This window comes from Siphateles boraxobius, unplaced genomic scaffold (assembly GCF_051911475.1).
Source record: "Siphateles boraxobius isolate OS27281-9 unplaced genomic scaffold, OSU_SipBor_1 20, whole genome shotgun sequence".
Taxonomy (NCBI): domain Eukaryota; kingdom Metazoa; phylum Chordata; class Actinopteri; order Cypriniformes; family Leuciscidae; genus Siphateles; species Siphateles boraxobius.
The window spans coordinates 15,278,657-15,304,455 of NW_027508811.1; the positions used below are offsets into that span (position 1 = coordinate 15,278,657).

The window sequence follows — 25,799 nt, forward strand, 5'->3', positions numbered from 1 at the left end:
ACTGTTGATTTAAAGCAATTGTTCACCCAAAAATTTAAATTCAGACATTTACCCACCCTTTTGTCGTTCCAACCCCATTAGACTTCCATTCATCTTCAGAAAACAAATGAACACGCTCATAATTTTTGTCCATCAATTTAAAGTCCACACCACCAAAACTTTAACACTTCAAAAGGAAAAAAAGAGATTGCACTTAATTTTGCACTTTAAGTACATTGCAGAGGTTGTAACACGCATATTCAGCACATTAAATATGGTAAAGGGCAGCTCTAACATGCGTACTTGATGCACAGTAACAAACCTCACGGGTTGTCGCCTGTCAAACAAGTTAATCCTCAATTTTTTATGTCCTGTATGTATGCTCAATGTTTATATAAATGAAAGCCTTAATTAAATCCTTTCATCTCATAAAGTGATCCAGTCTCTTCAGAAGATGAAACAATGTCTTATTTTACTTATTGCAATTTATTTGCATGGACTTTTACTGGATGGACAAAAAATGAGCGAATATTTAAATAATATCTTCATTTGTGTTTCGACAATGAATCATCTTTGAAACATCATTAAGGTGAGTAATTGATGACAGAATTTTCCTTTTGGGGTGAACATTTTCTTTAACAATGCAAAGATGTCTCACATTCGTCAAAATCTCATTGGTTGCGTATTAGCTGTTTACATTCATCTTCTTGTTTTTTTTTAACACAAATATGTTGATAGCAATATTGTTCCAAAGTAGCATCTGTCCCTATACCAATGTGTTAAGCAGACTGTGCAACTCATCCAGGCGAGCTTTCAACAGCATTTTCAATTTACCTCACAAACTCCCAGCATGCTGAGGAGTGAGATGGATCCGGAGCTGGCACGTCAGGTGCCTCTTTGTCTTGTCCAACGAATCAAGCATTTTTTTCGGTATCTCAACAGCAGGTGAAAATCTAATTATACCAGGATAGCGAGAGGAGGCGAGCTGTTGCCATATTTTAGCAGCTCTTAATTGTGTGCTAAATAATCTGCCTCATGCACTCACTCCCATGTGGAGTCGCACCATGAAAAATGTCTCTGTGTCTGAAAAAGTCACAGAAAGATGTTTACTTTGTTTTCCCTCATAAGCTTTCTTAGCGCTAGAACATTGCTCTCCCCATCTTGACGTCTTGTCAAACTGACATTTTAACAATAAAGGCAAAACAAACAAAAACACGGCGGTGCACATATAACACCTTATCTGGAGACTCTTCTCTCTCACTAGATGTTTTGTTATTGGAGCGAGGTGATGAATTATTACGCTGGCACCTCAAGGCTTTGGACTCTCAAACTTTTTTTTTTTTTTTTTGGTCCGTGCTAAATCCTAGATAAATTCGCTCTCTGAACACTAAGTACTCCGCACGTTGTGCGAACTCGACAGCTTAAAGTTTTGATCTCTGGGGCTTCTGAGAGATCCTGTGACTCTAATTATGTAAAACCCAGCAGTTCTCTTTAGCTCTCTGATGTCCATAATGGTTAACCTCCTCATAGGGTTAATGTGTCAGGTTCGGGGCTCTCTTCCTATTCCCTTCGTGCTGGGTGAGTGTAATTACGACCTGTCTTATGGTGCTACAAATGAGCGCTTTGGGTCTGCCGCCCCTTGGCTTACAGAATAACACACTCCACCTGAAGTGGCGTTGGGAAGTGCACCAGGACGGATAGCTCTCTCTAATGGACTGACCGTCTGCGAGTGCACCGACAATCCGGTAGTCGCGTCAAGCACTGCATCTCGGATACATGTCAGGCTAATGGAGGTGCTGATTATTTATTTATGGGCATTATTGCTAAATTGCTGATTAGATATTTTTCTAGTGTCTAATTTCTTTACACAGTCATTTTTAAAGTTGAATGCTGTGTCAGCCTGCCAGAAAACTGACCTCCCCTTTTCCTCCCACACCTATTGTAGATTAATATAATAATAGCCTTGCTCTCCCTAGAGGACGGTGGTTAAGGCGTCTGGTTTTTTAAATGAATCTTGACTTGTATTCACCTGTACCTGTTCACTGAGAATTCATTGTTTAGCTAGTGATTCAATATATTTCATTTATAAGCATCCTCCTTCCCTAATATTAAGATTTAAAAAATCGATACCATCAGCTGTGTTTATTTTAAACATGACTTAACATGAAATAAATGCACAGATTAAGTCCATCGCGATGTGATACTCTGGCCCACTTGCACTGATGGTCTCTGGATGTTTATGGTTGTCTCAGTGTTCATTATAAAAAAAATGATTCTTTAATCAAGCACAGGCTTTTCCTTTTGGCATCGCAGTCGGATAAAGACACGTTTGATGGGGCCCAGGAAGAAATCGAAAAAGAATACCGCGAGAGCTGGCAGCTGTTGAGCTTTCATGTCACAGGCTGCGTGCTATTAGACTGAGCAGCAATATTAGATAAGGCACTGTAGAACATGTTTCTTAAGACAGGCAAAAAGAAACCAGATGTGATGTGGACTGTGAGGAGGACTACAGTGTAGTAAGATGAGCAGAAAACATCAAACATCTTTCATTCCCTTTGGTATGTTCAATCCTGCGGTGTCTTCCTATTAAAATAGATTTATCTAATGTTGAATTGGTGTAATTGAGACACTCTGAATAAAACATCTTAAAACATCTGAAGAAAATACCCCTTCTGGTTTTTGCTTCAATAACCATTTTTAGACCGGATCTATTCATTAGGGGTGTAACGATACACTTATGTCATGATCCGATACAAATCACGATACTGAACTCACAATACTATACTATTGTGATATTTTAAGCCCTTATTTTTATATTTTATGATATTTTCTTATTACTATTACTTTGTTATTATTAAAATATATTATTTGGTTATTATCAGGACCCACAACTATTCCCCCATTGCATTATAATACATTATGTTCAACATTTTATATAGTAGTTTAATGTTGTAATGTCATTTCATTTTCTTCAATGCAGGCGTTCGTTGGATCTCTTACAAAGACAAGCCGCCTGTGCACCGACTCTCCTGGTGCTCACTATGTACTGCGTCTCCTGCTAGTAATGCACTATACATAAGGATAAACCATCTAAAACGCTTTGAATAATCATACTACTAAAACTAAATGTGATATGGTGATTTGAATGATGTTTGCGCTTTCACTTTGAGGAGTTCCGTTCCAGCGCGCGCGTTTAAGATGATCAATGCAATCAATCACAGTTCTAATCGCAAGAAAGCGTGTCAAAATGACTATTCCCAAAAATTTTAATTCTGCATTTACTCACTCTTATGTTGTTTTTGCACGTCACGCAAGCATTTTTAGATTTATGTTTAGGCTACTACAGTATGTGCGTCGTTGTGCATCTGTTCATCATATAAAGACATTGTGTCTCTTAAGAAGACTTGGATTTGGATTAGACCACTCAATTGATTATTATGATGCCTTTATGAATTTTTTTGGATCTTTTAAGTTTTAAAGGAATGGACTTTAAATGGAGGGACAGAAATTTCTCAGGTTTCCTAAAAATATCTTCATTTGTGTTTGGATATTTAATGAAAATTGTAAAGATTTGAAACGACATGAGGGTGAGAACATGATGACAGAATTAAAATTTTTTGGTGAATTATACTTTATAAATACAGTAAGCTGAGTCCTGGATAACACTAAGTCTATATTGTGAATCATATCATTTACATCAACAGTACATATTTAAGCATTTAATATCGCGATATAATGATGTATCGTTACACTCCTACTATTCTTTTTTTTTTTAAAGAATTTTTTTAAATGCAATTCATATCATTGTGATGTAGCACCTGAGACCGATCAGAGACACAGTTATTTGTTGTTAAATAATCCACAGTACCCCTCACCTAACAAGCAGACCAATTAGGTAGAGTTTTAAAGCACTGCCCCCAATGAGCAACTAACATCCAATAGCAGCTAACACCAGGCCTCTGGTTTCTGTGATGATAAAGATGAGGTTTACAACTCAAAGGAATGTAGACTTTCCATCTTAATTCATTTTGAAACAGACAAATGTACCCTTTTTCTATAAAATCCATCCTAATCCTATACCCTCTACATGATCACTTGATATGTACAACCATGAATCCAATTGTCCTATGTAATCATATGTTCTTTTATAGTCTTTTGTCTATGTATTAATCTCTCTTTGAATTAATGTTTTATCCTTAGTTATATCTTTGGTATCTATGAGTTTATTTTAATGACCTGAATGATCATTTACATTTTATGTTGATACCAATGCAACATATTAGAATTATATTATAAGAATCTTTAATAGTTTCTCCATTGACACCCAATCAAATTACTTATGCAAAACACTATTCTAGAAGACAAAGGATCTTAAAGTTTCCCTCCAAAGGAACAACTTCTTATTGGCTCACTCATCTCCCGAGGGTGTGACATCTGCACACTTTAAAAGATCACTGATCACAAGGATTCTAAGGTCCCCTAAGTTTGTGCCAAGCTGCGGCCTTGTCTTTCCATTCACTAAAGATCCTCTGACTCAAACTCAAGACAAATTCAGCAAAGATCAACTGGAGCCTCAACAAATTGGACAATTTTATTCAAATGGGCGAGACATGGAAGTATTAAACTTAGTCATTACCCTTTTAAAGAAGTGTGTGTTAGAACTAAGAAACTGATGGTTTGCTCAAGGCTGTTGATCTGTTGAATTTCAAACAATGTTATAACTTCATGCTTTCCTGTATTCTGCTTCAGCTCTATTTCCATTGCTTAACTGTCTGCATGTATGTGTGTGTGTATTAGTCACATAGATTAGTTAGATTCTATTAACTAGACTAAACATTTAAAGTTGTTCTTGGTTCTCATATACTGGAGTCCCTAATCATGCAGATTTTGGCTACATGCTCTGCGTAGAGTAGAGTAGAGTAGTACTGTACAGTATGAAAGTTATTTCCCATAAACCGGAAATTAAAATTTCTTAGAATTAATAAATAATGAATTCTGAGTTCGCTGGACGAACAGTTAGTTGATTGTATTAATTCTGCTACATCAAGTTAATTCTATTAACTTATCCAAATATTTATAATTAATTATAACAAATTACAATTAATTATTCATATTTCCCTTGAGATAATTTGCTATAATGACTTTGACCATTGACTTGCATTGTATGGAGAGAAAAAACAAACATTCCTCAAGGTATCTTCCTTCATGTTTTACAAAATTCATACATGTTTAGAATGACACAAGGGTGAACTACCACTGTAACGATCAAAAACCCTTTTACTGGAACAAATATTTTTTACTAGATTCAATTGGTTGATCAAATCAGCTGGTCACCAACCAGACTCCACTGTTTCTTTTGGTGGATGACAATCAGCCCACTCCATCCAGGGAAGTGAGGCAGCAGAGTATTACTTGTTTAAGATGGCTGCTGTGATAGCCAGGTGTCAGGTCAGTGCAATCTGCTCCGAGCAGGCCATGTATTGATCCTTCACACAGGACTCTTACAGAGATAAAAACCTGCGTATGACATGTGAAAGGGTGAAGATTCTCATCTCAAGGGCTCGCTCTAGTACGGGGAAGTTCAAGCTGGCCTGCGCCGAGCCAGCAGCAGCAGCAGGCTTCTCTTTCTCTGAGCACATGGGCTTGAGAGGGCTGTTTAGCATGCAGATTCAATAGAGAATGCTAAACATGGCCCTTTGAAGGGCTTTAATAAACTGGACCAGATGTCTTGTCAGCACTAGGGCCGTGTCTTCTGCCGCCGAATGGACTCGTCTAGATACACGCATTTCCATGTGACAGACAGCAGTAATTCATAAATGATACATTGTGCATTAAGGCCTTTTTGAGTGGCAGGTGACCTTTCGTGTTGAGATTGTGCTTTTTATTCAGAAGGATGTCCAGAGAATTGCGAAAACTTTTGAAAGCGGGAGGACAGTGCGGCAGGCTCTGGCACTCTTCCTCCTCAGAAAGCTGTGAAGTGGCAGTAGCAGTGGAGTCGGGTTCAGGGAGGAAAGAGAGCGGCACATCCATTAAAGCAGATTCCCTCTGGCCATCTCTCCAACTTCAAACACACCAACATTAAAGTTCCAATAATGCAGTGGGCTGATTCTCCCAAACGATGCTCGCACATCATAGCCGAGGTGTGCTAATGATGGGGGTAATGCTGAGAGACGTACGCACGGATGGTCCATTACCTCTGCACAGACAGCATCTAAAGCTACCCAGGATGCTGTTGGGCTTGAGCTAGTATAGCCACCATAATGTTTGTTTCTTACTACGTCAAGCTATGTTTACAGCAATATTATATGATGAAATGTGTATAAAAAGCCATCCGCAGAGTGTGTTGGTTAGTTTTGATTTTTGGTTGATCAGTTGAGTGTTTATTTACCCTCACAATACTGTGGCAGTTATTTTTTACAGTATACACAGTTTTATTTAATATCGTATTTTATTGGTTACATTATAATTATATAATATTACATGATAATTCTATATTAATAAATTTTATATATAAATCTATATTAAAATTATATTTAAATTTCTTTTTTACACTTTATATGTATGCATGCATATGTATTATATGTATATTATAATGTATTTATATTTTTTTGTGTTTTAAAATACACTGTTTAATTTAAGATCATATTTTGTTATAATTGTCAAATTACAATTTATATTTTTTAATATAATATTTAATTTAATACTAGATTTGTTATTTGTTAGTTTATACACACACACATAGATATACTAAATAAACGCTAAATTATATACAAATATTTAAAAACGAGATTTTGTCAAATAATCAGTAATGTATTTTTTTTACATTGTTGACCCAAAATGACGTTTCACTGACAATGTGATGTTCCCCAGAGTTCATTTGTGATATTACATCTATCAGATGTCATAACTTTTAATGACTTTTTTTTTTTTATCCGCATGCTGTATTTTAGATTGGTGAAGATGATGACATCTGTAATCATTGACGATAGCGGATGTATGTTTTGTAATGTACAATATGCTCACATGTGTCTGGTGACAGAACAAGCCTCTCAGATTCCCTGAGTGCATGGTGTAATAGCTGACACAGTCACACTGAACACATGAAGGTCACTTCTCTCCACTCTCAGCTACAAAAGCCTCATCTGTTTTAATGCAGTGCTCTGAGCTTTAGTAAGAGCCAGCACTCCCCTAGCAGTGCACCCTTCTCTCGTTCACACACTCTCTCTATTGTGTTTCTCTCTCTATTTTCTATTTTCTCCCTCTCTGTGTCCTCCTATCCCCCTTAATCTCACCTGCACTGTAACTCTGAATTATTGTCTCAGTGCAAGAACTGTATCGAAGAAACAGGCCCAGTGTAGGGTTTCAGGTTTAAACGTGAAGGTGTTTCCTTACCAGCTCTGTATTCACACAATGAACTGAGGAGCCTCTCTTGTTTCTCGGTAAGAAGAGTCCAGACAAGACCTTTGTTTTCCACTTCATCAGATGCAAGCATTTTTTTTTTTAACTTCTGTCCTCCTGGAACAAAGGCTGGAGAGCAGCCATCACATTGGGCTCAAATGGCTCTCTTAGACCGTCCTGTGCAAGCAAGGGGAAAATCACACCATGTCTTCAGATTGCCTTTCTGGGAGCATTATATACTTGGGACACTCTGTTCTTGGATGTCATACAATTATACATTTCATACATAAATTAATATTTTAAATGTGGTGTAAATGTTTTTTGGACATGGTACCATGGATATACCACATGGATTTTTGGTGTTTTTATCACCATAATTTTTTTCTCCTGGTATTTTTTTAAATTTATTGCACTATGGTATGTAATGAAGTATCATGATATTACCATCTAGTACTATCACCAAACCAGTACTGCCACAGTATCCAGCATTTTTTAAGTTTGTATTTTATTTCTTCATTTAATAGACAGAATGCCTCATTATGCTTCTGCATGAGCTCCACGGCGTAGCTACGCTGTCACTCCTACGGCGTCGTGGCCGTTTTATGGTTCTGCGTGAGGTTGAGTAGCATCGCGGTGCATCTGACCAATCACAGCCCTTGTGGTCTGCGTCGCCTCGACGCGTAGTTACAATTTTTTGGAGGTGCACGTCGAGCTACGGCGGAGGGGTTCGCGGCGACGCAGAGAGGTCTGCGGGGGTACGCCGAGGATTCGACGCAGAAGCATAAAACAGGCTTTACATGTGTATATATATCTCAAAGTATCATTGTATCATCTTCTGATACTATTACTATGCCAAGTTACTGCCACAGTACTCAGTATTTTATTATTATTATTATTTTTATTTAAATACAAGTACAAGACTTTTAGTTTTGCTCTATGGTATCATAGTCGTAATTTCTGGTTGGGACATGTCCCCACCACTTTTTGCCAGGGTCGATATTGTCCCCACCACTTTTTGAAACCTCTCGCTGCACGGATATACCTAATGCAAATGAAACATATCCAGTTCACATTAATTTGTCTTAAATAAGAGGCGATCTGGCGCTGTAATGTGTTGTTTTTGAATTCATGCTGAGTGTTTGTTGCCAATGTTATCAGTGGCGAATGTTCTCTTTTGGCTCGTGCACAGACTTTACACAGACGAGTGCTTCAATGTATCGCTTAATGCCGATGAGGAGAGACTCTGTTCTTTCTGGTGAAATCACAAAACAAAATGTACACATACGTGTCCCTGCTCTTGATATACAATCATTGAGTAACATCTTTTGATTTTAAGGAGGAAAAAACTATGCACGGGCAGATTAGAAACTCTAATAACCTCTGTAACCTCTGACACATAACAAAAGTTCTACCACCAGACCATTAGGGAATACGAATTCTAATTGTGGGTCCATGTATTTCTTCACGTTACCTGGGACTAACAATATATTGTATTATAGTAGATGTAAGAATGCAACTATTACTTTAAATGTGTTCTGTGTCGACACATTAAACTTAATGTACTATTAAAACGGATTTCTGGACATCATATTGCTTTTTTTCTTTCTACAATTGTTATAGTACATATCTGATATAGCTTTGTTACCCCCCAAACACACTTTTTAATACAAAGTTACACCATTGTATGGTGTATTTCTCAAAGAACCTTAGTCTTATCATCTGATTCTATCTCTACACAAGGGTACAGCTACAGTACCGTTTATTTGTAACATAAAATAAAAGACCTTTAATGACTTTTTAACCAAATTACTTGGGAAAAAAAGTGTTGTATGTATATTTGTTACGTTTGCTCAGAGAGTGCCCTCAGCATAGGCATAAACAAGATGTATAAGTGCTCCTCCAAGAGCCGTGTGACCTTGCAGTTGTTCCTATATGAGGAGGTGGGCCAAGGTGCCCTTTGTTGTATTGGGTTGTCACTTTGAACTCTACTTGCTCTCTGATGGAAATGCCAGCACAATTATGGACTCCATTTGCCATCATTCATTCTCATCTCCTAAAACCTTAATCCTATTTGTGCCTCATCATACTCTCCATTATATCAAGCTTAGCCTTGTTTACACCACATGTAGGAGGAACATGCATTTTTCTTTTTCTTTCTGTTGCGTTGTAATGCTGAGATTTACTTATATAGAAGCTCCAAAAGTCTGCTATCATATGTAGTTAATTATTTGTGTTCAGGGTTTGAAATTAATACCCAACCTGCCAAATGCGAGTAAAAATCGACTGTGGCGGGTACCACTGTCAAATCACTAGCCAATTTGGCGTGTTACTTATTATGTTTAGTCACTTTGCTGGGGAAGTTCGTGCAAACCAAATTTCCGCTGATTTAGCTCAAATACCGAACTCGTGAGTCATCCTGATATATTAAATGCAGCGTATTGCGCAGAATCTGCTCATATCTGGCTTACTTGAACATGCACGTCACTATGCAACAAATAACAGCTCGCTTGTTCATTTGCATTGAAGCTTAAGTGAAAATTAAAAAGCATTTGGTTAACAGAAAAGACATTGTTATTTTCCAAGATATCCTACATTGTTTTGATGTTCTTTGTTCTGTATTGATCTGTCCACCTAAAAAACATTTTTGGTGAAAAGAATGAAAGAGGAAGGGAGGAGATGGCTGGATGACAGGATTTAGTTTGAATAAGAAATGAATGTATGAAATCCAAATTTGTGACGTAGTTAATCTGATTTATTTATTTGTTTTATTTTTTTGGTTAGTAGAAGTTTCTAAATGGCCGTTAACTTTAAAATGTAGTTGCCAAATTGGCCGGTGAGTGAAAAAGTTAATTTCAAACCCCGTTTGTGTTGTATGTTCCTAGTAATGTTAAGAAACGAAACTCAAACCAACGGATAAACCATCTGAGATGCCCTAGTCTCAAAAACTTTACAAGTTTTGACTTTCATTTTTGTCTTATTCTGAAGGGGTTCTTCCTGACCGTGTCCTTGGAGTCGATCCTGAAGGTAGCTAAACACGCTTCTGAAAACAACAAGATCTTCTGCTTGAATCTGTCGGCTCCATTCATCTGTGAGTTCTTCAAGGAGGCCCTGATGAAGGTTATGCCCTATGTGGACATACTTTTTGGCAACGAGACGGTGAGTGTGTATGTGGACTCACATGACATGAAAGTATATATAAAAGCAGGTATTTCCTCCTATCAGCCCATGTCATCATGTAAAGCTTATCATCTATTGTACAGTTCTTTCTGTGTGCTTGATGTGGTCAGTTCCCTGAGACGGGTCAGATGAGAGATTGCAAATAGGCTTGAATAGACAAGGAACTCAAGTTTATTTAATTTTATTTTTAATTTTTTTTATTATACATGTAGAATAGTCATCTCACCTCAAATGCATTGTCATCCAGCACTGACTGTACTCATTCTGAGAGTAACACCACTCAGATAGCCTGCAGACTGGGCCATAAACAGCCTCTTACCTCAGCGTTTGAGACTCATCGTGGTCTCAGATCCACGCTCTATTCTAAACGTGTGGTTGGTATGTGTTACAGACTGGCAGTGTGGGTTAAAGGGGTTTGACTTGTGCTGAGAGTCAGACCTGTCAAGTTAAAGCTCTATTTCTGAATATCTTAAGGGTAGGGATGGGTGATATGAACAAAGACTGGTGGTGTGAATAATTTTATTTCACGAAAGGTATTGGTATATTTAACTTGATATAGTTGTTTTTTGTTTGTTTGTTTTTTGCACAGATCTTTTTTTAATATTTGTATTTAGCATTAAATCTAGGGTAGGCAATTTCGGAAAAGAAAGAAATACCAAGCTAGCTTTGAAAGCTTAAGATCCTAATCTCCCTTCACGCCTCCAAAACACTTGATCCCAGCACAGTCAGAGCAGAGTCTGCAAAGCGTCACGAGAGACGACGTTAAATTAGCTCATGTTTCAAAGCATATAACATTACAATAATAATGTACGTAAACAACTTGGCGAGCTCTGACTTGTACCACCTGACTGCTGCAGATTAATTTCTCTGTTGATAGTGTTGCTATAGAGACGCATAAACCAGAGTCTGAGGAGGTGAACAACTCCGATTAGAACGTCACATATACGGTATTACGACATGAACACAGCATAAGCTTGTTGTTTTGGTTGAGAAAGAACTAAAAGGTGGCTGCAGTTTTTTTGCAGCGCTCAGTGATTGTCTGTCTACAACTCTGCATAGCCTCATGGAACGTGCTGATGACGTGTGATTTCTATGCAAGCAGGGTGCGTGGACGTATGGAAATTCAGACCGAATCCAACGATTGAATGCACATTTTTTGATCCTGAGCCTTCCACAGACAAATAAATAGAAACCATTTAATTTGTTTGTAATAATATTTCTCAATAATAAATAAATCTGACTTCACCAAAGTTTTGAATAGTAGTGTACAAAAGGTACTTTCTTAATTGATTAGTTGTCTTTATTCAGAACTTGATTGACACAAAAGAAAAAGATAAAATTATAACAATACAGCTTCAAGTTATGTAGCACTTAATGACAATTAAAGACACAAACAGAAACTGCACCACTCACTGAATTAAAAATGCACAAAATTAATTCATGTGGCACATCTCTGTATTCTGATTGAATGAATCCCATTCAGAACTGTTCTAAAATAGCCAATACACTGTAAACACACCAGTTGAATATATATTAATGCATGACGTTGTAACATTACACTGCAAACATAACTTAAGTTTCTCAATTTTAGATGTTGTATTTTCATGTTTCTTTGCTGCTGTCATGTTTAAATTACATAATTTAACCCAGTGCCCAGTGCCCACTGATAGCAGCATAAATATGTCTACAGGGATATAAAAAATCTTGACCAATTTCTAGTGTTGCATGTTATATATCCTCAATTCCCCTTATATACAGTACTGATTCTGGTCAGATTCAGATTCTCTTTACCCAAACTATTAATAGAGCTGCTGTAGTTCCTCTTAAACTGACAGCCACAGTTTTGCTTTTTCTCAGGCTAATTAAATAGTGTATGTGTGGCGAGTAGCTGCAGTCTTTGTTGGGCGGTATTAATGCGTGTTAGTCTTTATGTATGCTTAGCTCTCTGTTGGTTGGTATGAAGTGTTTTGGCAGCTGGAGCTTGTCTGAATGCGTGTGTGTGGGCGGGATCTAACACAGACAGGCAGGCCTTTATCTGTGCTGACAGGGTAGGCGCAGCGAGAGACGTCCAGGCCCTGCAACAGCCTCACGCCCCCTTAACTGGCACACACTGAGTGTGTAATATCCAGGGAACGGCGTTGGTCTAATTGAGTCCTTCCCTGCTCCCCTCCTGCCTGCCTGCATGACATGAACCAGAGAACGTGAAACATTTCAGGAAATGTAATGGCCTCCAGTTAATTAAGTGAGAGAGCCGTGCAGTAAGAGCCAAAACCAGATGGCTCTGAATTTATGCACGCCGAAATCGACGCACACAGTGGCGCGTACACAAACACATGCGTAATCTCGAACAATTTGCCCTCCGTTTGCTACATACATGATAAAATTCAACAATGTGAATTGTCTGTGTCATTACAGATGAATTTGTTGAGCAGAAGGCTCAGACAATGTAGATAAATGGCATGATTAATTGGAACAGAATGAATAACCCTGACTGATGTTGTATAAGCAGTGATTAACTCGCGCTCAGAGCTCAGATTGTTTTAAATAACAGGGGAGTTAAAGCCATGATTGCTGGGAGGTTACAAAATGATTGAAATCGCTCCACTGCTGCTTATGGGAGTGGGAGAAGGAGAATCAAGGAAGGAGGAAGACAAGAACTTGGAAGAGTTGACTTATTGTGAGGATCTACCCAAAGGCCTTCTGCCTAGCGCTGTCTTTTGAATAATATTATTCATGTCTCAAAAGACACACAAGAAAATTGGAATCTTTTAACATGCCCCAGAACAAATGATCTTGTACTTTGCATCAGAAGCTTTCTTGTTTCCCTGTGTGAGGCGTGTTAATGATTCTTATAAAACAGTCAGTTCCGGCCCTCCAATTTGATTGGCTGAGTGGCGTTCCAAGACTACTAATATTCATTTGAACAGCACTAGGATGTTTCACTGTTTGTATCACTCCTCATGTCATTGTTTGCATGTTGTTTTTGGCTTCATTTGACATTTTTTTCATTAGGGATGTAGGATATATCAGAACCATATCAGTTATTGGATAATTATTTATTATTTATTATTAAAATTATTAATTTTAACGGTATCAACCATTATAAGGTATAAGGTACTAATACAATGCAAAATCATATACAGGTCCTTCTAAATAAATTAGCATATTGTGATAAAGTTCATTATTTTCCATAATGTAATGATAAAAATTTAACTTTCATATATTTTAGATTCATTGCACACCAACTGAAATATTTCAGGTCTTTTATTGTTTTAATACTGATGATTTTGGCATCTCAAAAAATTAGCATATCATGAAAAGGGTCTCTAAACAAGCTATTAACCTAATCATCTGAATCAACTAATTATCTCTAAACACCTGCAAAAGTTTCCTGAGGCTTTTAAAAACTCCCAGCCTGTTTCATTACTCAAAACCGCAATCATGGGTAAGACTGCCGACCTGACTGCTGTCCAGAAGGCCATCATTGACACCCTCAAGCAAGAGGGTAAGACACAGAAAGAAATTTCTGAACAAATAGGCTGTTCCCAGAGTGCTGTATCAAGGCACCTCAGTGGGAAGTCTGTGGGAAGGAAAAAGTGTGGCAAAAAACGCTGCACAACGAGAAGAGGTGACCGGACCCTGAGGAAGATTGTGGAGAAGGACCGATTCCAGACCTTGCTCACAGTGCCAAAACCACTGGTAAATGGTTTACTGACCATGGTATTACTGTGCTCAATTGGCCTGCCAACTCTCCTGACCTGAACCCCATAGAGAATCTGTGGGATATTGTGAAGAGAAAGTTGAGAGACGCAAGACCCAACACTCTGGATGAGCTTAAGGCCGCTATCGAAGCATCCTGGGCCTCCATAACACCTCAGCAGTGCCACAGGCTGATTGCCTCCATGCCACGCCGCATTGAAGCAGTCATTTCTGGGAAAGGATTCCCGACCAAGTATTGAGTGCATAGGAATTTGGGGTTTTCATGAGCTGTATGCCAAAATCATCAGTATTAAAACAATAAAAGACCTGAAATATTTCAGTTGGTTTGCAATGAATATAAAATATATGAAAGTTTATTTTTTATCATTACATTATGGAAAATAATGAACTTTATCACAATATGCTAATTTTTTTAGAAGGACCTGTATATGTACAATAACAATTTTAGAAAAAAAATAACATTACGATGTCTAGAAATCAATTTCAATAGTAGCGTTGCATTGGGTTTAATTCTTTTTTTAATGAGATCTACTGATATTGTCAGTGCCGAGAATTTACACGTGAATAAATGCATAGATCAGCAATTTTCCTTGTGTACCTTAAAGGAACACGGCGACTTTCTGGGACTTAAGCTTATCCACCATATCCCCCAGAGTTAGATAAGTCCATACATGCGCTTTTCATCTCTGTGCGTGCTTTAACTCTGTTTGACGCACCCACCGCTAGCCTAGCTTAGCACAAAGACTGGAAGTAAATGGCTCCAGCTAGCATACTGCTCCCAATAAGTGACAAAATAATGCATTTTCCTATTTATATGTTGTGATTTGTATAGTCGCAGTGTTTACAAATAACAAGGGAATATGAGACACAGGCATCTTTTAACCATATTTGGGGTTTTCATGAGCTGTATGCCAAAATCATCAGTATTAAAACAATAAAAGACCTGAAATATTTCAGTTGGTTTGCAATGAATATAAAATATATGAAAGTTTATTTTTTATCATTACATTATGGAAAATAATGAACTTTATCACAATATGCTAATTTTTTTAGAAGGACCTGTATATGTACAATAACAATTTTAGAAAAAAAATAATGTAATGATATTTATCATTACATTATGGAAAATAATGAACTTTATCACAATATGCTAATTTTTTTAGAAGGACCTGTATATGTACAATAACAATTTTAGAAAAAAAATAACATTACGATGTCTAGAAATCAATTTCAATAGTAGCGTTGCATTGGGTTTAATTCTTTTTTTAATGAGATCTACTGATATTGTCAGTGCCGAGAATTTACACGTGAATAAATGCATAGATCAGCAATTTTCCTTGTGTACCTTAAAGGAACACGGCGACTTTCTGGGACTTAAGCTTATCCACCATATCCCCCAGAGTTAGATAAGTCCATACATGCGCTTTTCATCTCTGTGCGTGCTTTAACTCTGTTTGACGCACCCACCGCTAGCCTAGCTTAGCACAAAGACTGGAAGTAAATGGCTCCAGCTAGCATACTGCTCCCAATAAGTGACAAAATAATGCATTTTCCTATTTATATGTTGTGATTTGTATAGTCGCAGTGTTTACAAATAACAAGGGAATATGAGACACAGGCATCTTTTAACCATATAGATACTGGGAACTATATTCTCAGAAGGTGAAGCACTGCTACTTGGGTGGAGTGATTTACTCGCAGCACCTGAGAAGCCCAGTGGTGAGGAGCAGAGAGTACGCTCGGAGTGTTGCGCTAATCACTCCGCCCAAGTAGCAGTGCTTCGCCTTCTGAGAATATAGTTCCCAGTATGTATACGGTTAGAAGATGCCTGTCTTATATTCCCTTGTTATTTGAAAAGGGTATGTATGGACTTATCTAACTCTGGGGGATACGGTGAATAAGCTTAAGTCCTTTAATGGTCTTGTGGTTAAAACTTTTGCCAAGCGTGTCAGAGGTTCTGAGTTCTAATCCGCACACGTATAGATTTTTTTTCTCATCAAAACTGGTTATGTTCATCAGTGGTTATAGAAATTTTGCGAGCCCTGGTGTGAAGTCTAAATTTACATCTAGAATTTTAATTGATTGATTTTAGTTGTTAGTGTTTGTTTGTGTTTTTTTTAATTGATTATCATATATTAACTTTTTTTATTTTTTTCTCAAAATAGTATTTGATTAACTAGGCCTAATTATGACTCTTGTGCTCTACATCTAGACTCATACGTTGACAGTAAGCACTGTGCTTGGTTTGTGGAAGGATACGTGAGTGTTTGCATAACTACGGTAATATTTTCTTGTACTCAAGTGTTTGTCCTCCACTGATTGCGTGTAGGTGACGGACAGTTCATGCAGGAAGCCTGAGGCAATGAGGGATATGCCAGACATTGGACCCCCCAATCTCCCAGCTGATTCAGACAGCTGCACGCACACACACTCACAAACATTGAGAGACAGATGTCAAGTTCTAAAAAATCCTGTAGACAATCAAACACGGATATTTCCAGAGCTCTGAGCCGTGGCAGGCCCCCTCTGAGATGCTTAGATGTCTTCCTGAGACATTTGGTGATGTTTTACATGGTTTGCAAAAAAAATGTTTTAAAGTAGTTTGGAAGCAGCTGTCTGAATTCCGAGCAGAAGGAAAGAGGGACAGGGAGAGAGAGAGAAGCAAGGTGAGGTAATTAAAACAGTGCTTGAGCTGGATGCTGTCAGGGAGACTCACGCGATGCACACTCTACACGAGTGCTTTACTGCATCACTCACTGCACTCAATTAAAGCCGTCTGTCTGCTCTCAACCCCCCTATAGAATGACCTGCGAGACCGAGACAGTTTAGGGGCGTTAGGACAAGTGATTTGCTCTCGGAGCAAGAGACGTTAGCAAAAAAAACTAACCTAGGTTCCCAAGTTATTTATTTATTTATTTTCATTTTTGGGTTTGGATGATACTTAAAAAGCATGTAATAAGGGTTCCCTATGGTAATGGAAAACTCATCTAATTGTTTTATTTGTATTTAATTATTGTACTACTATTTGTAGTATTATTCATATTTTCCAGCCCTGAGAAAGTTTTGGAAGTTAATCAATTCTTATAAATCATGGAACAGTACTGGAAATGTATTTATTAAACATGTATTTTCTAATAATGCTTAATTAGGTAGTTGGTCTGAATCAAAAAGATAATCTTTATACACTATTCACAAACAACCAAAAAGGTCATGGAAATTCATAGCTTATATTTAAAAAGCGCGCGCGTGCATCGATATTGACTACCAGCTATATACAGCGTGCCAACATCGAAAATCCAGCTGTATTCAAACAATAACTTGGCTCTCCTTATTAGCTAGGCTCCTTGCATGCTGGCTAATAACTTTTTTTAAAGCTGGGTCTCCAACATTGACAGCGATGTGTTGGACAGATTTGTGCAGCGTTGTTCCATGAGGGAGAGAGAGAGAGAGAGAGGTACAGATGAGTGAGAGAGAGAGGGACGAGCGAGAGGTAGTGCTGCGCGAATGCGCTACGGCGCTCGTCAATCAAATACGATTTTAAATAAGCTGAGTAAAAAACAAAAAAAAACAAATCGAAAATCAATGTGTGGCGGTCAGCGTTGATATTGTGGCGGGCCGCCACAAATAAATGAGCGTATGTGAAACCCTGATATATATATATATATATATATATATATATATATATATATATATATATATATATATATATATATGTATATATATATAGAATCATATTAATTTTTATTATTTTCATTACATTTAAAAAAGATATATACATCAAAAACCCATTAAATGACTGTTTTGTGTGCTCTTTACAGAAACGCATACTTCTATAGATTTATAGTCCACTCTAGTCCATATTTATATCTCAGGGATGATAGATGTGGGCTTGAATGTGTCACTGCTGGATCAGATTGGGTCACAATAGGGAAGTTCACCTAACAACTATAATCGGAGGACTCAGGAGGCTTTCCCCAGAATATCCCTCACATTGAGCCACAGAGGCCATTTCCAGCTTGATGGGGAGTTCCATAACACAGATTTGAGGGTGAGAGTGAACCCAGGCTGGCACTGACTTTAATAGATACAGCGGCAGAGACGCCTGGCTCTCTTTAGAGACGCAGAGTGATGATGGATGGAAGAGACGGTATTGTGTTGAGGGCCGATCAATAGCTGCCACCGAGCTCAGTGTATTTCTGTCACTGTGGAGTTGAGTATAGGATGTCAGCTGGTTGTTGCCAGGATGATTTGGGAAAGTTTAACACCAGCCTGCTCTGTCGCCCCACACATCAGTCATTTTGGTTAACAGAAGGGTTTCACGGTCATTTCTGCCACACACAGTGACTCTCTCTCTCTCACACACACACACACACACACACACATCTGCGCATGTATGTTTCATATTGATTCTCTCCTTCATGGAGTCGTTATGTTGTCTGCTGTGAAGCACCTCTCATTAGTGAGTATACAATTATCACACACCGTTTAATTCAACTGACACCATTATACAAGGCTCTACAATGAAAAAAGACTGCGTATAAACTATATTACAATAATAAGAATAATTTAGAAATATTAAATACATTAAAAGGGGGTTCTAGATGTGCTTTGTTACCAGCTTAACCATGGTAAAATCACTGTAATTTATGTCCACTCATGGCTTATTGCTTTGAAAAAAATCAAAAGTAACTTTTTTTTTTTTTTTTTTAAAGCAAGGTGACCAGTGGTACATTTTATTATCCTTTGAAAAATCTGTTGGTCGATTTTTGAATAGATTTACGCCTGTTAATCAGCTAATGGCAATAATCTTAAGTTGGCCAACAGTTGGCTGATAAATTTGTCTTTTTCTAATTTAAGTTTTTACTCCTTTTGAAAGCTTGTAGAAGTAAACCATGTCCAAAAAAAGTGTACATTGTTAAGAGTTTCATCAAAAGAAAAGGAAGTTCTTTGCTTTTCCATGACTAAGTATTAAAGGGATTTTTGGGTGAACTGTCCCTTGACGTATTAGTCATATGATGTAAGAATAGCAATGATTTACGATGCAACTTGTCAGAAATTAGCACAAAATGTTGTTTTTGAGCCATTTTAGCTCCAGTTGGTTTTGTTGTCCTGTTTGTTGTCTGGGATGCTCCCCCAAGGATGACTGCATTGAACAAGCACTGTTGACTCATCTGAAGCAGCACGTCATTCTTCATCTGTATTTGTGTGTGTCAGACCAGTCTGTAACTCTGTGGCCCTGCTGAAGTGTGTGTGTGTGTGTGTGTGTGTGTGTGTGTGTGTGTGTGTGTGTGTGTGTGTGTGTGTGTGTGTGTGTGTGTGTGTGTGTGTGTCTGTCTGTCTGTATGTATGTTTACGGTCTCTATATTTACTGTTAGCCTTTATTAATCATGCAAGAGCTTGAGCTACTGTCAGAGTCCCACAACCTTGTTTACATACTAACTTGCATTCCTGCAATGAAGTACGGACAATGGCAGTCTTTGAAAGTGATCGGAACGTACTTAGATTGCGTTAATAAGGCAGTCATTGAGGGACATGTCATGTGCCCTGGGTGGGGGTGTTTTCGTTTTTTTGTTGTTGTTTCTCCACCTCTTTAACAGACCATGCGTACAGGCCAGGAGAGACGGCAGTCAGCACTCATGATTCTGGTAATGATATCATTACAGCTAGTGATTGCTTCTCATGCATTGTTTAACAGAGACATGTTTGAAGTGCTCAGCAGAGAGCTCAGGCAGATCTTTCTCAGCTTGCAAGCTGAAACAAAAGGCGGAAAGCAGATCAAGAGCAGGAGACACCTTTTTAAGCTCTCCACTCACTTTGCCAGAAAGAAGAAAGTTAAATGAACATCCTAAAATGACAGCATGTTAAAATAATAATAATAATTCTAACACACTCCTTTCTACCCATATACAGTACAGTGGCCCCAAATCATATTTGAACCCTTACAAATGCCTGAATGTTATTGCATTACATATTTATTTTTATTTATTTGTTTATGTATTTTTTAAACATTTTTTTAAAGAAATGCAGATTGGTTTGATATTTTGTTATATAGTAAACTTAAAGACATTTGTACATTTTTAATTGTGGTTTAAATACCCAAATACCTTTTTTCGGGGGAGGGCACTGAATGGGCCAGATGGGATGTTTTGATGATCTTGTTATAATGGCTGCAGTGTGGGTTTTTTTTTTTTATGATGTACCCTCTGGATTGTTAGCGGAGGTGAACCACAGGAAAAGCAGGCCCAGTCCACCCCCCACACCCCCACACTGCCTCTGCAGTCTGCAGTCCACCTGGACACCCGCCATCTGCAGCCACATCAACATCCATCATCCCGCACGCTCTAAACAGCATCAACACACGGTCACGTCCAGCAAACCAGAACACATCTCGAGCACGAATTACAGAACACGCCCGTAGCATTTTCAACCTCTCAGATCTCGGTGGTGTCTAAAACAAAGCATCATAAACCCAAGTGTGATTGTGATACAGAGTGCTGTACTCAATAATATTTTTTTTTTGCAGGCCTGGTCAAACAAGTAGTTTATATATATATATATATATCTTACTCAAGGTCACAGTGGTTGGCGGGTGGTCTCAGTAACTTCATGTATCACTCCTTTTATACTTTCAACCTCAGACTATGACCTTTGTGTTAGCAGCATAGCGATCTACGCCTGTGTCGTTCGCTGCCTATCAGTCATTTCCTGATGTAATTTTAAGCTTTGTTTGCCGCTATATCTGGGCGACATGTCATCAGTAATGAAAGTGGTGTCTAGGACAGGCTTCGCTTACTCCCAGCTCTTTAGCAGTAATTGCATCTGGTGGTGGTAAGTATAGGATTAGGGGCTTTAGATAAATTTCCACCGAAAGGGCCTGTCTTCTGTAGCTTGTTTGTCACTCTCTCTCAGCTTCTCTCTTTCTCTGTCCCGTTCATCTCTGTCTGTCTCTCTCTTTTGGTTTGTTGTCGGTTGCGCGTCACGCTCCAGTTGGCCTGCTGCATTCTCATGGGAGTACCTTTAACACCTCAGCAGTGCTGGCTTTCTTCTGTCTAATCTTCCCCTTCCCCTGCCCAGATTACTGTATCAATAATACTCTGCCCGCCCCCTCAGACAGCACTGCCCCTGGTAAAGTCACAGGCCATACAGTACTGACTCATGCAGGAATACGTGGGACGTTTTCAACAACGTAATGAAATTGCACTGTGCTTGGCCTCCTCAGTTGCGACTTTGTTTTTCTTTCTGTCTGGGACAGCACTGGTTCACCAGTGTTTATGTTACCAGCTCAAAAAAAACAATGTGAGAAAAATAACATCTTATGACCGTGTGGTCAAGTTGGTTCTCTTTTTCTGTGTTGTTGCTGCTATTTTTATTTATTTTTTTTGTCCTTCAGCTAGCTGATGATTTCATAGCTCGGCCCATCTTTCAGGCTGTGCATTTTGTTGAACTGTCTCCTTTAGACCCCTTCCACTTGCAGCTGGCATGGCTAACCCCCTGGCCCAGTTCACAAAGAGAAATACTCTCTTCATTTTCTGCTTTGAGCTTCATCACAACATGGATAACCGCACAGGGTGGAGATGAAAGTAAATAACCAGTGAGGTTAGCCCTCGCAAGCTCCCTGGCCCAGTCTGTCAGGGCCACATTTCTAACCCAGACCAGATGTCATTGTGCACTCACCCTGACACTCCTCACCTCCAATGTACCACCTTTATTCTTCTGTCCATCTTCTTTCATGATCTATTTTTTATGACCGCAGAGTGTAAGGGTTCTTTTTATAAAAGTTTAAATCGCAACAAGTTAGCAATTCGTTGGTTTGGGCACGATAGCGTCAATACCCCGTGCCTCTCTGGTGCCTTCTGGACATTTCAGCTCATTTGTTTCAGTTGCCTGACATGGTAACTTCTGGCTAATACAGTGGAGTGAAGCATTGCATGCCCAGTTTTTCAGCGGCCTTAGTTCCGATAATATTCCTAAAGTATTTTTCCCATAGGGATTTTTAAAAAGTCTTAGTTAAAGTGTTATAAACCATTAACCAAAAGCAACCAGACGTATTTGAAAATCGGACAAAAAATACAAAGGTACAAGACTGTTTACTTAATGGCTTTAATGAGGGGAAAGAACTACAATCCCATGATTCATTGGTGGAGATTTCTCTGCAGAATCATTGATAATGTCGTTTTTCACCAGGATTTCTACTGTTAAACACAATTGTTTAAAAAATAAGTTGAGAAAATGTGTGCTGATCACAAAAAAAGCATACACCATTAATTAACGACCTCATAGTACAAAGTAGGTCTGTATTTAAAGGTTTGTTATTAAGTTGTTATTACAAATAAATTCCCCTATGGAGAAAATGAATGGGATTTTCATTTGCGTGACCTCACTGTTGCACTTTATGCTGTGAGTTTGGGAGCAGGACTGCCTGTCAGTCTGACTGACCAAAGCAAATGGGGAAATATTTGGGAAATCTGTTTGGAAATGGAAATTTGTTTCCAAATAATAATAGTCTTTTCGTACAAGTATAATTGGAAGTCAGTGGATTCTTGTGTGATCACAGCTTTAACATTTTTAATCTCCTTACAGATTGGCTCCTGTCGTTTCACATTAGTCTCTCTCCTCTTTTTAATTTTGGCATACAAAGACTTAGTTATGCTTCTGGTTAGTCTGTTGTGCTAATTGAGTGACTTTTTAAAGTGTAGATCCATTATAAGTCCAATATTTCCATAGTCTTGCCTATTGAAGAGGGTCTATTACAGTTTTCCTGTGGGGTTGCATTAACTAATTCCTAGAGCTAATCTTGAAATAAGGTTGCTTAATCACTCTTAATAAAAGAGTGGCTCACCTTGGCTGCTGTATGGCTGCATTATCAGATCATTGAGCTGTAATTGGTGTCATGAAACATAGTGGTGGGTTATCTCCATGGGGATTGGAGTTTTCCCCCAACTTTATGGCGCAAAGATTAACCTTGGAGTGTTTGACCTCTGTGCAGTGAACACAAACATGGGTGTAGCTGCAGCTCTGTGTCCCGGAAAAGGGAAAAATCTTCAGACTGGAACCAAATACAAACAGCTAAATGCCAGGTTGGAGAGTTTTGAGTGATGTCAGATGGTCTATTATAGTTTAATGTACATGTCTTGGGTCTATTATGCAGTGGCTATGACAGACAGATTGCAGGTGGTCTCGGCCCCTTACATCCATGAAGCACTGGTTCTTTCCACCCCCTCTTCCTTTCTAAAGGCCGAGGTTGTCACAACTGGTCCCTAGAGTTGTTCAGTCGAGCAAAGGGCAAAGCCCCAGCACACATAATTGGAATCTTTTAACCCTCACAAAGCCCTTCTATTATATAAAATAAAGCTGTTTTATTCATTGATACAAGTTTGAAGATATGCCTTATTGAACATGCACAAATTGCCTGTTCACACCAAAGATGATAATTATAAAGTTTTAATATTCATGGTAATTCTATGAAAGTAGGAAAGTCACTTTCAGAATGATTCTTTCCAGCTCATGATTGATGAAGCCAATCATAATGCATCTGACTTTAAAAAGCTTGAGCATTCAAAGTGGTAAACGACATGAACTTAAACAATGTTATCATGGGTTGATGAGGATGCTAGTTGTCGTTCTTGGTGTGGACGAGTCTCAATGCTGGGTATCGCCAACTACCTCACAATATGATACACATATTATGGATACATTGTGACACGTCAAAATATTTATTTTTGGTTTTGGAAGAACTGAAGGTGATATAATGAATGTCATGTTCTACATAGCCTAACGCAGAGCTTTGAAATGTGCCCTAAATTAAATAATATCATTGCTACACTAAGCTTCCATTAATTAAGGCTGCATGTGTGCTTTGTTTTGCAGGAGGCCGCCGCGTTTGCTCGAGAACAAGGCTTTGAGGTGAGTGGATGGAGGATCACACACTAAACAGATCCTAAAGGATTATTTTTCAGCTGATAATGAAGTTCTTTTTCGGACAGTGATTGATGTGCTATTATACTCTCTTGGCCCCCTTGCAGTGGTCGCCATAGCAACCTGGCAGTCGTCATGGTTTCTTTGTTCAGCCAGCACTCCGGCTCACACACTCTCTCTCTTTCTCACACACACACAAACACATTTTCTCCCCTACTCTCACACATTCTCTTCTCCTCTTTCTCTCTCTCTCGTCCCCCTCCTTTTCTGTTATGACGCATTCCTCCCAGGTCTGCACCCAACATCGCCTACAGATGTTATTTATTGAATTTTGAGAATGCTCTTGGGAGGAGAGAAAGAAATCCTTAGGGGCTGCTTTCAATTCTGTCGGTGTACTGGGCAGGGCTAGCAGGTGCCTTTGTCGAGGAACCCACCTTGTTAGCTTCATTAGACCGTGCGAGGATCCGGCACGGCATTACGCTCAATTATACGGCGCTGCATCCGCTCATAAATACTGGATCACCTATCCCTGTAGTCTCAGAATGTGGAAACACTGATTGGCCTTGTTTGTACATAACACGTCAAAACAATACGAGTTATCTCTCTGAATAGCAGGGAAATGCAAATGTAATAGTAGTGTTTCTCGTCTCATATTCAAAAGTGTACATGAGGGGGGCGGGGGGGTAAATGTGAATTCATAAGCAAAGTAAATGTGAGTTTAGGAACAGCATGCTTAAATAATTGAAGTGGCTTATCTTTTTTCAAATGCAGTGCTATCCGCCTGAATGTGTTTCGTCTCAGTATGAATAATTGTCTTCCAGGATCACTCAAGGTGCGATCGACGTGACTGGAATGCAAAGCAGATTCTGGCAGCAGAGTAAGTTAGTGAGAGAGAGAGAGAGAGAGAGAGAGAGACACGAGAGGGAGGGAGAGAGAGATAGATAGTGTGCATGGGCGAGAAAGAGAGGAGGAGCAGTTCGTGAGCCAGGGAGATAGAGGGAGGGGGGGGGGGCAGAGCTTGCATCGCACAGAGTAAATATATAAATGGCAAGCACTGTCACACACTGTGAGTACCTCTTCACTGATTTCACACACGTCATGTTGATTTAGGGCTCAGAGAAAAGGGAAACTTTGACATACGAGTCTTTACCCCGATTTTGCTTCAGAAATAAACATCTCAACAGAGTATGGCAATTGAAATGTTAGCATTTAGTGACAGGATGGAGAGAAATCGAGAAGTTTCAGGCCCCAAACATGCAGAGAATCATGGCATAGTTTGTGTTTTGATGGTGGCATTTTTCAATATTATTCATATACGCCTCCGCACATCAGCTGACTTTCCACATCTGCTTGTCTGCTGACTGATTCTAAGTTTTTGTGGTTCGCAACATCGGAGACATTCTTCCCCTTTGTTTATCAGCAAAAATCTTCGTACCCCACTCAAAGTTGAACAAAATCATCACTCCTGGAGAAATTGGTGCAAAATAGAAATGAAAGTTGTAGCCACTGTGGCCCTTTTATTTTATGTCACTTACTTTAAAACACTACATGCAGACAGAACGCTTCATGTTTGCTGGCGATCAGCAGCAAAAAAATGTAAGCAAATTATT

The 25,799-nt window shown here is 38.7% G+C and overlaps 1 protein-coding gene across 2 annotated transcripts in view; it reads left to right on the forward strand.

Annotated features, from left to right (window-relative positions):
• The window catches only part of adka (adenosine kinase a), a 170,408-nt gene that overhangs the window by 119,058 nt on the left and 25,551 nt on the right, over window positions 1–25,799 (forward strand). For both annotated transcript variants that reach the window (XM_077237060.1, XM_077237061.1), the window contains exons 7-8: window positions 10,363–10,533; window positions 24,142–24,177. In XM_077237060.1, coding sequence (XP_077093175.1) covers window positions 10,363–10,533; window positions 24,142–24,177 — 207 coding nt within the window. The remainder of the gene's footprint in view (window positions 1–10,362; window positions 10,534–24,141; window positions 24,178–25,799) is intronic.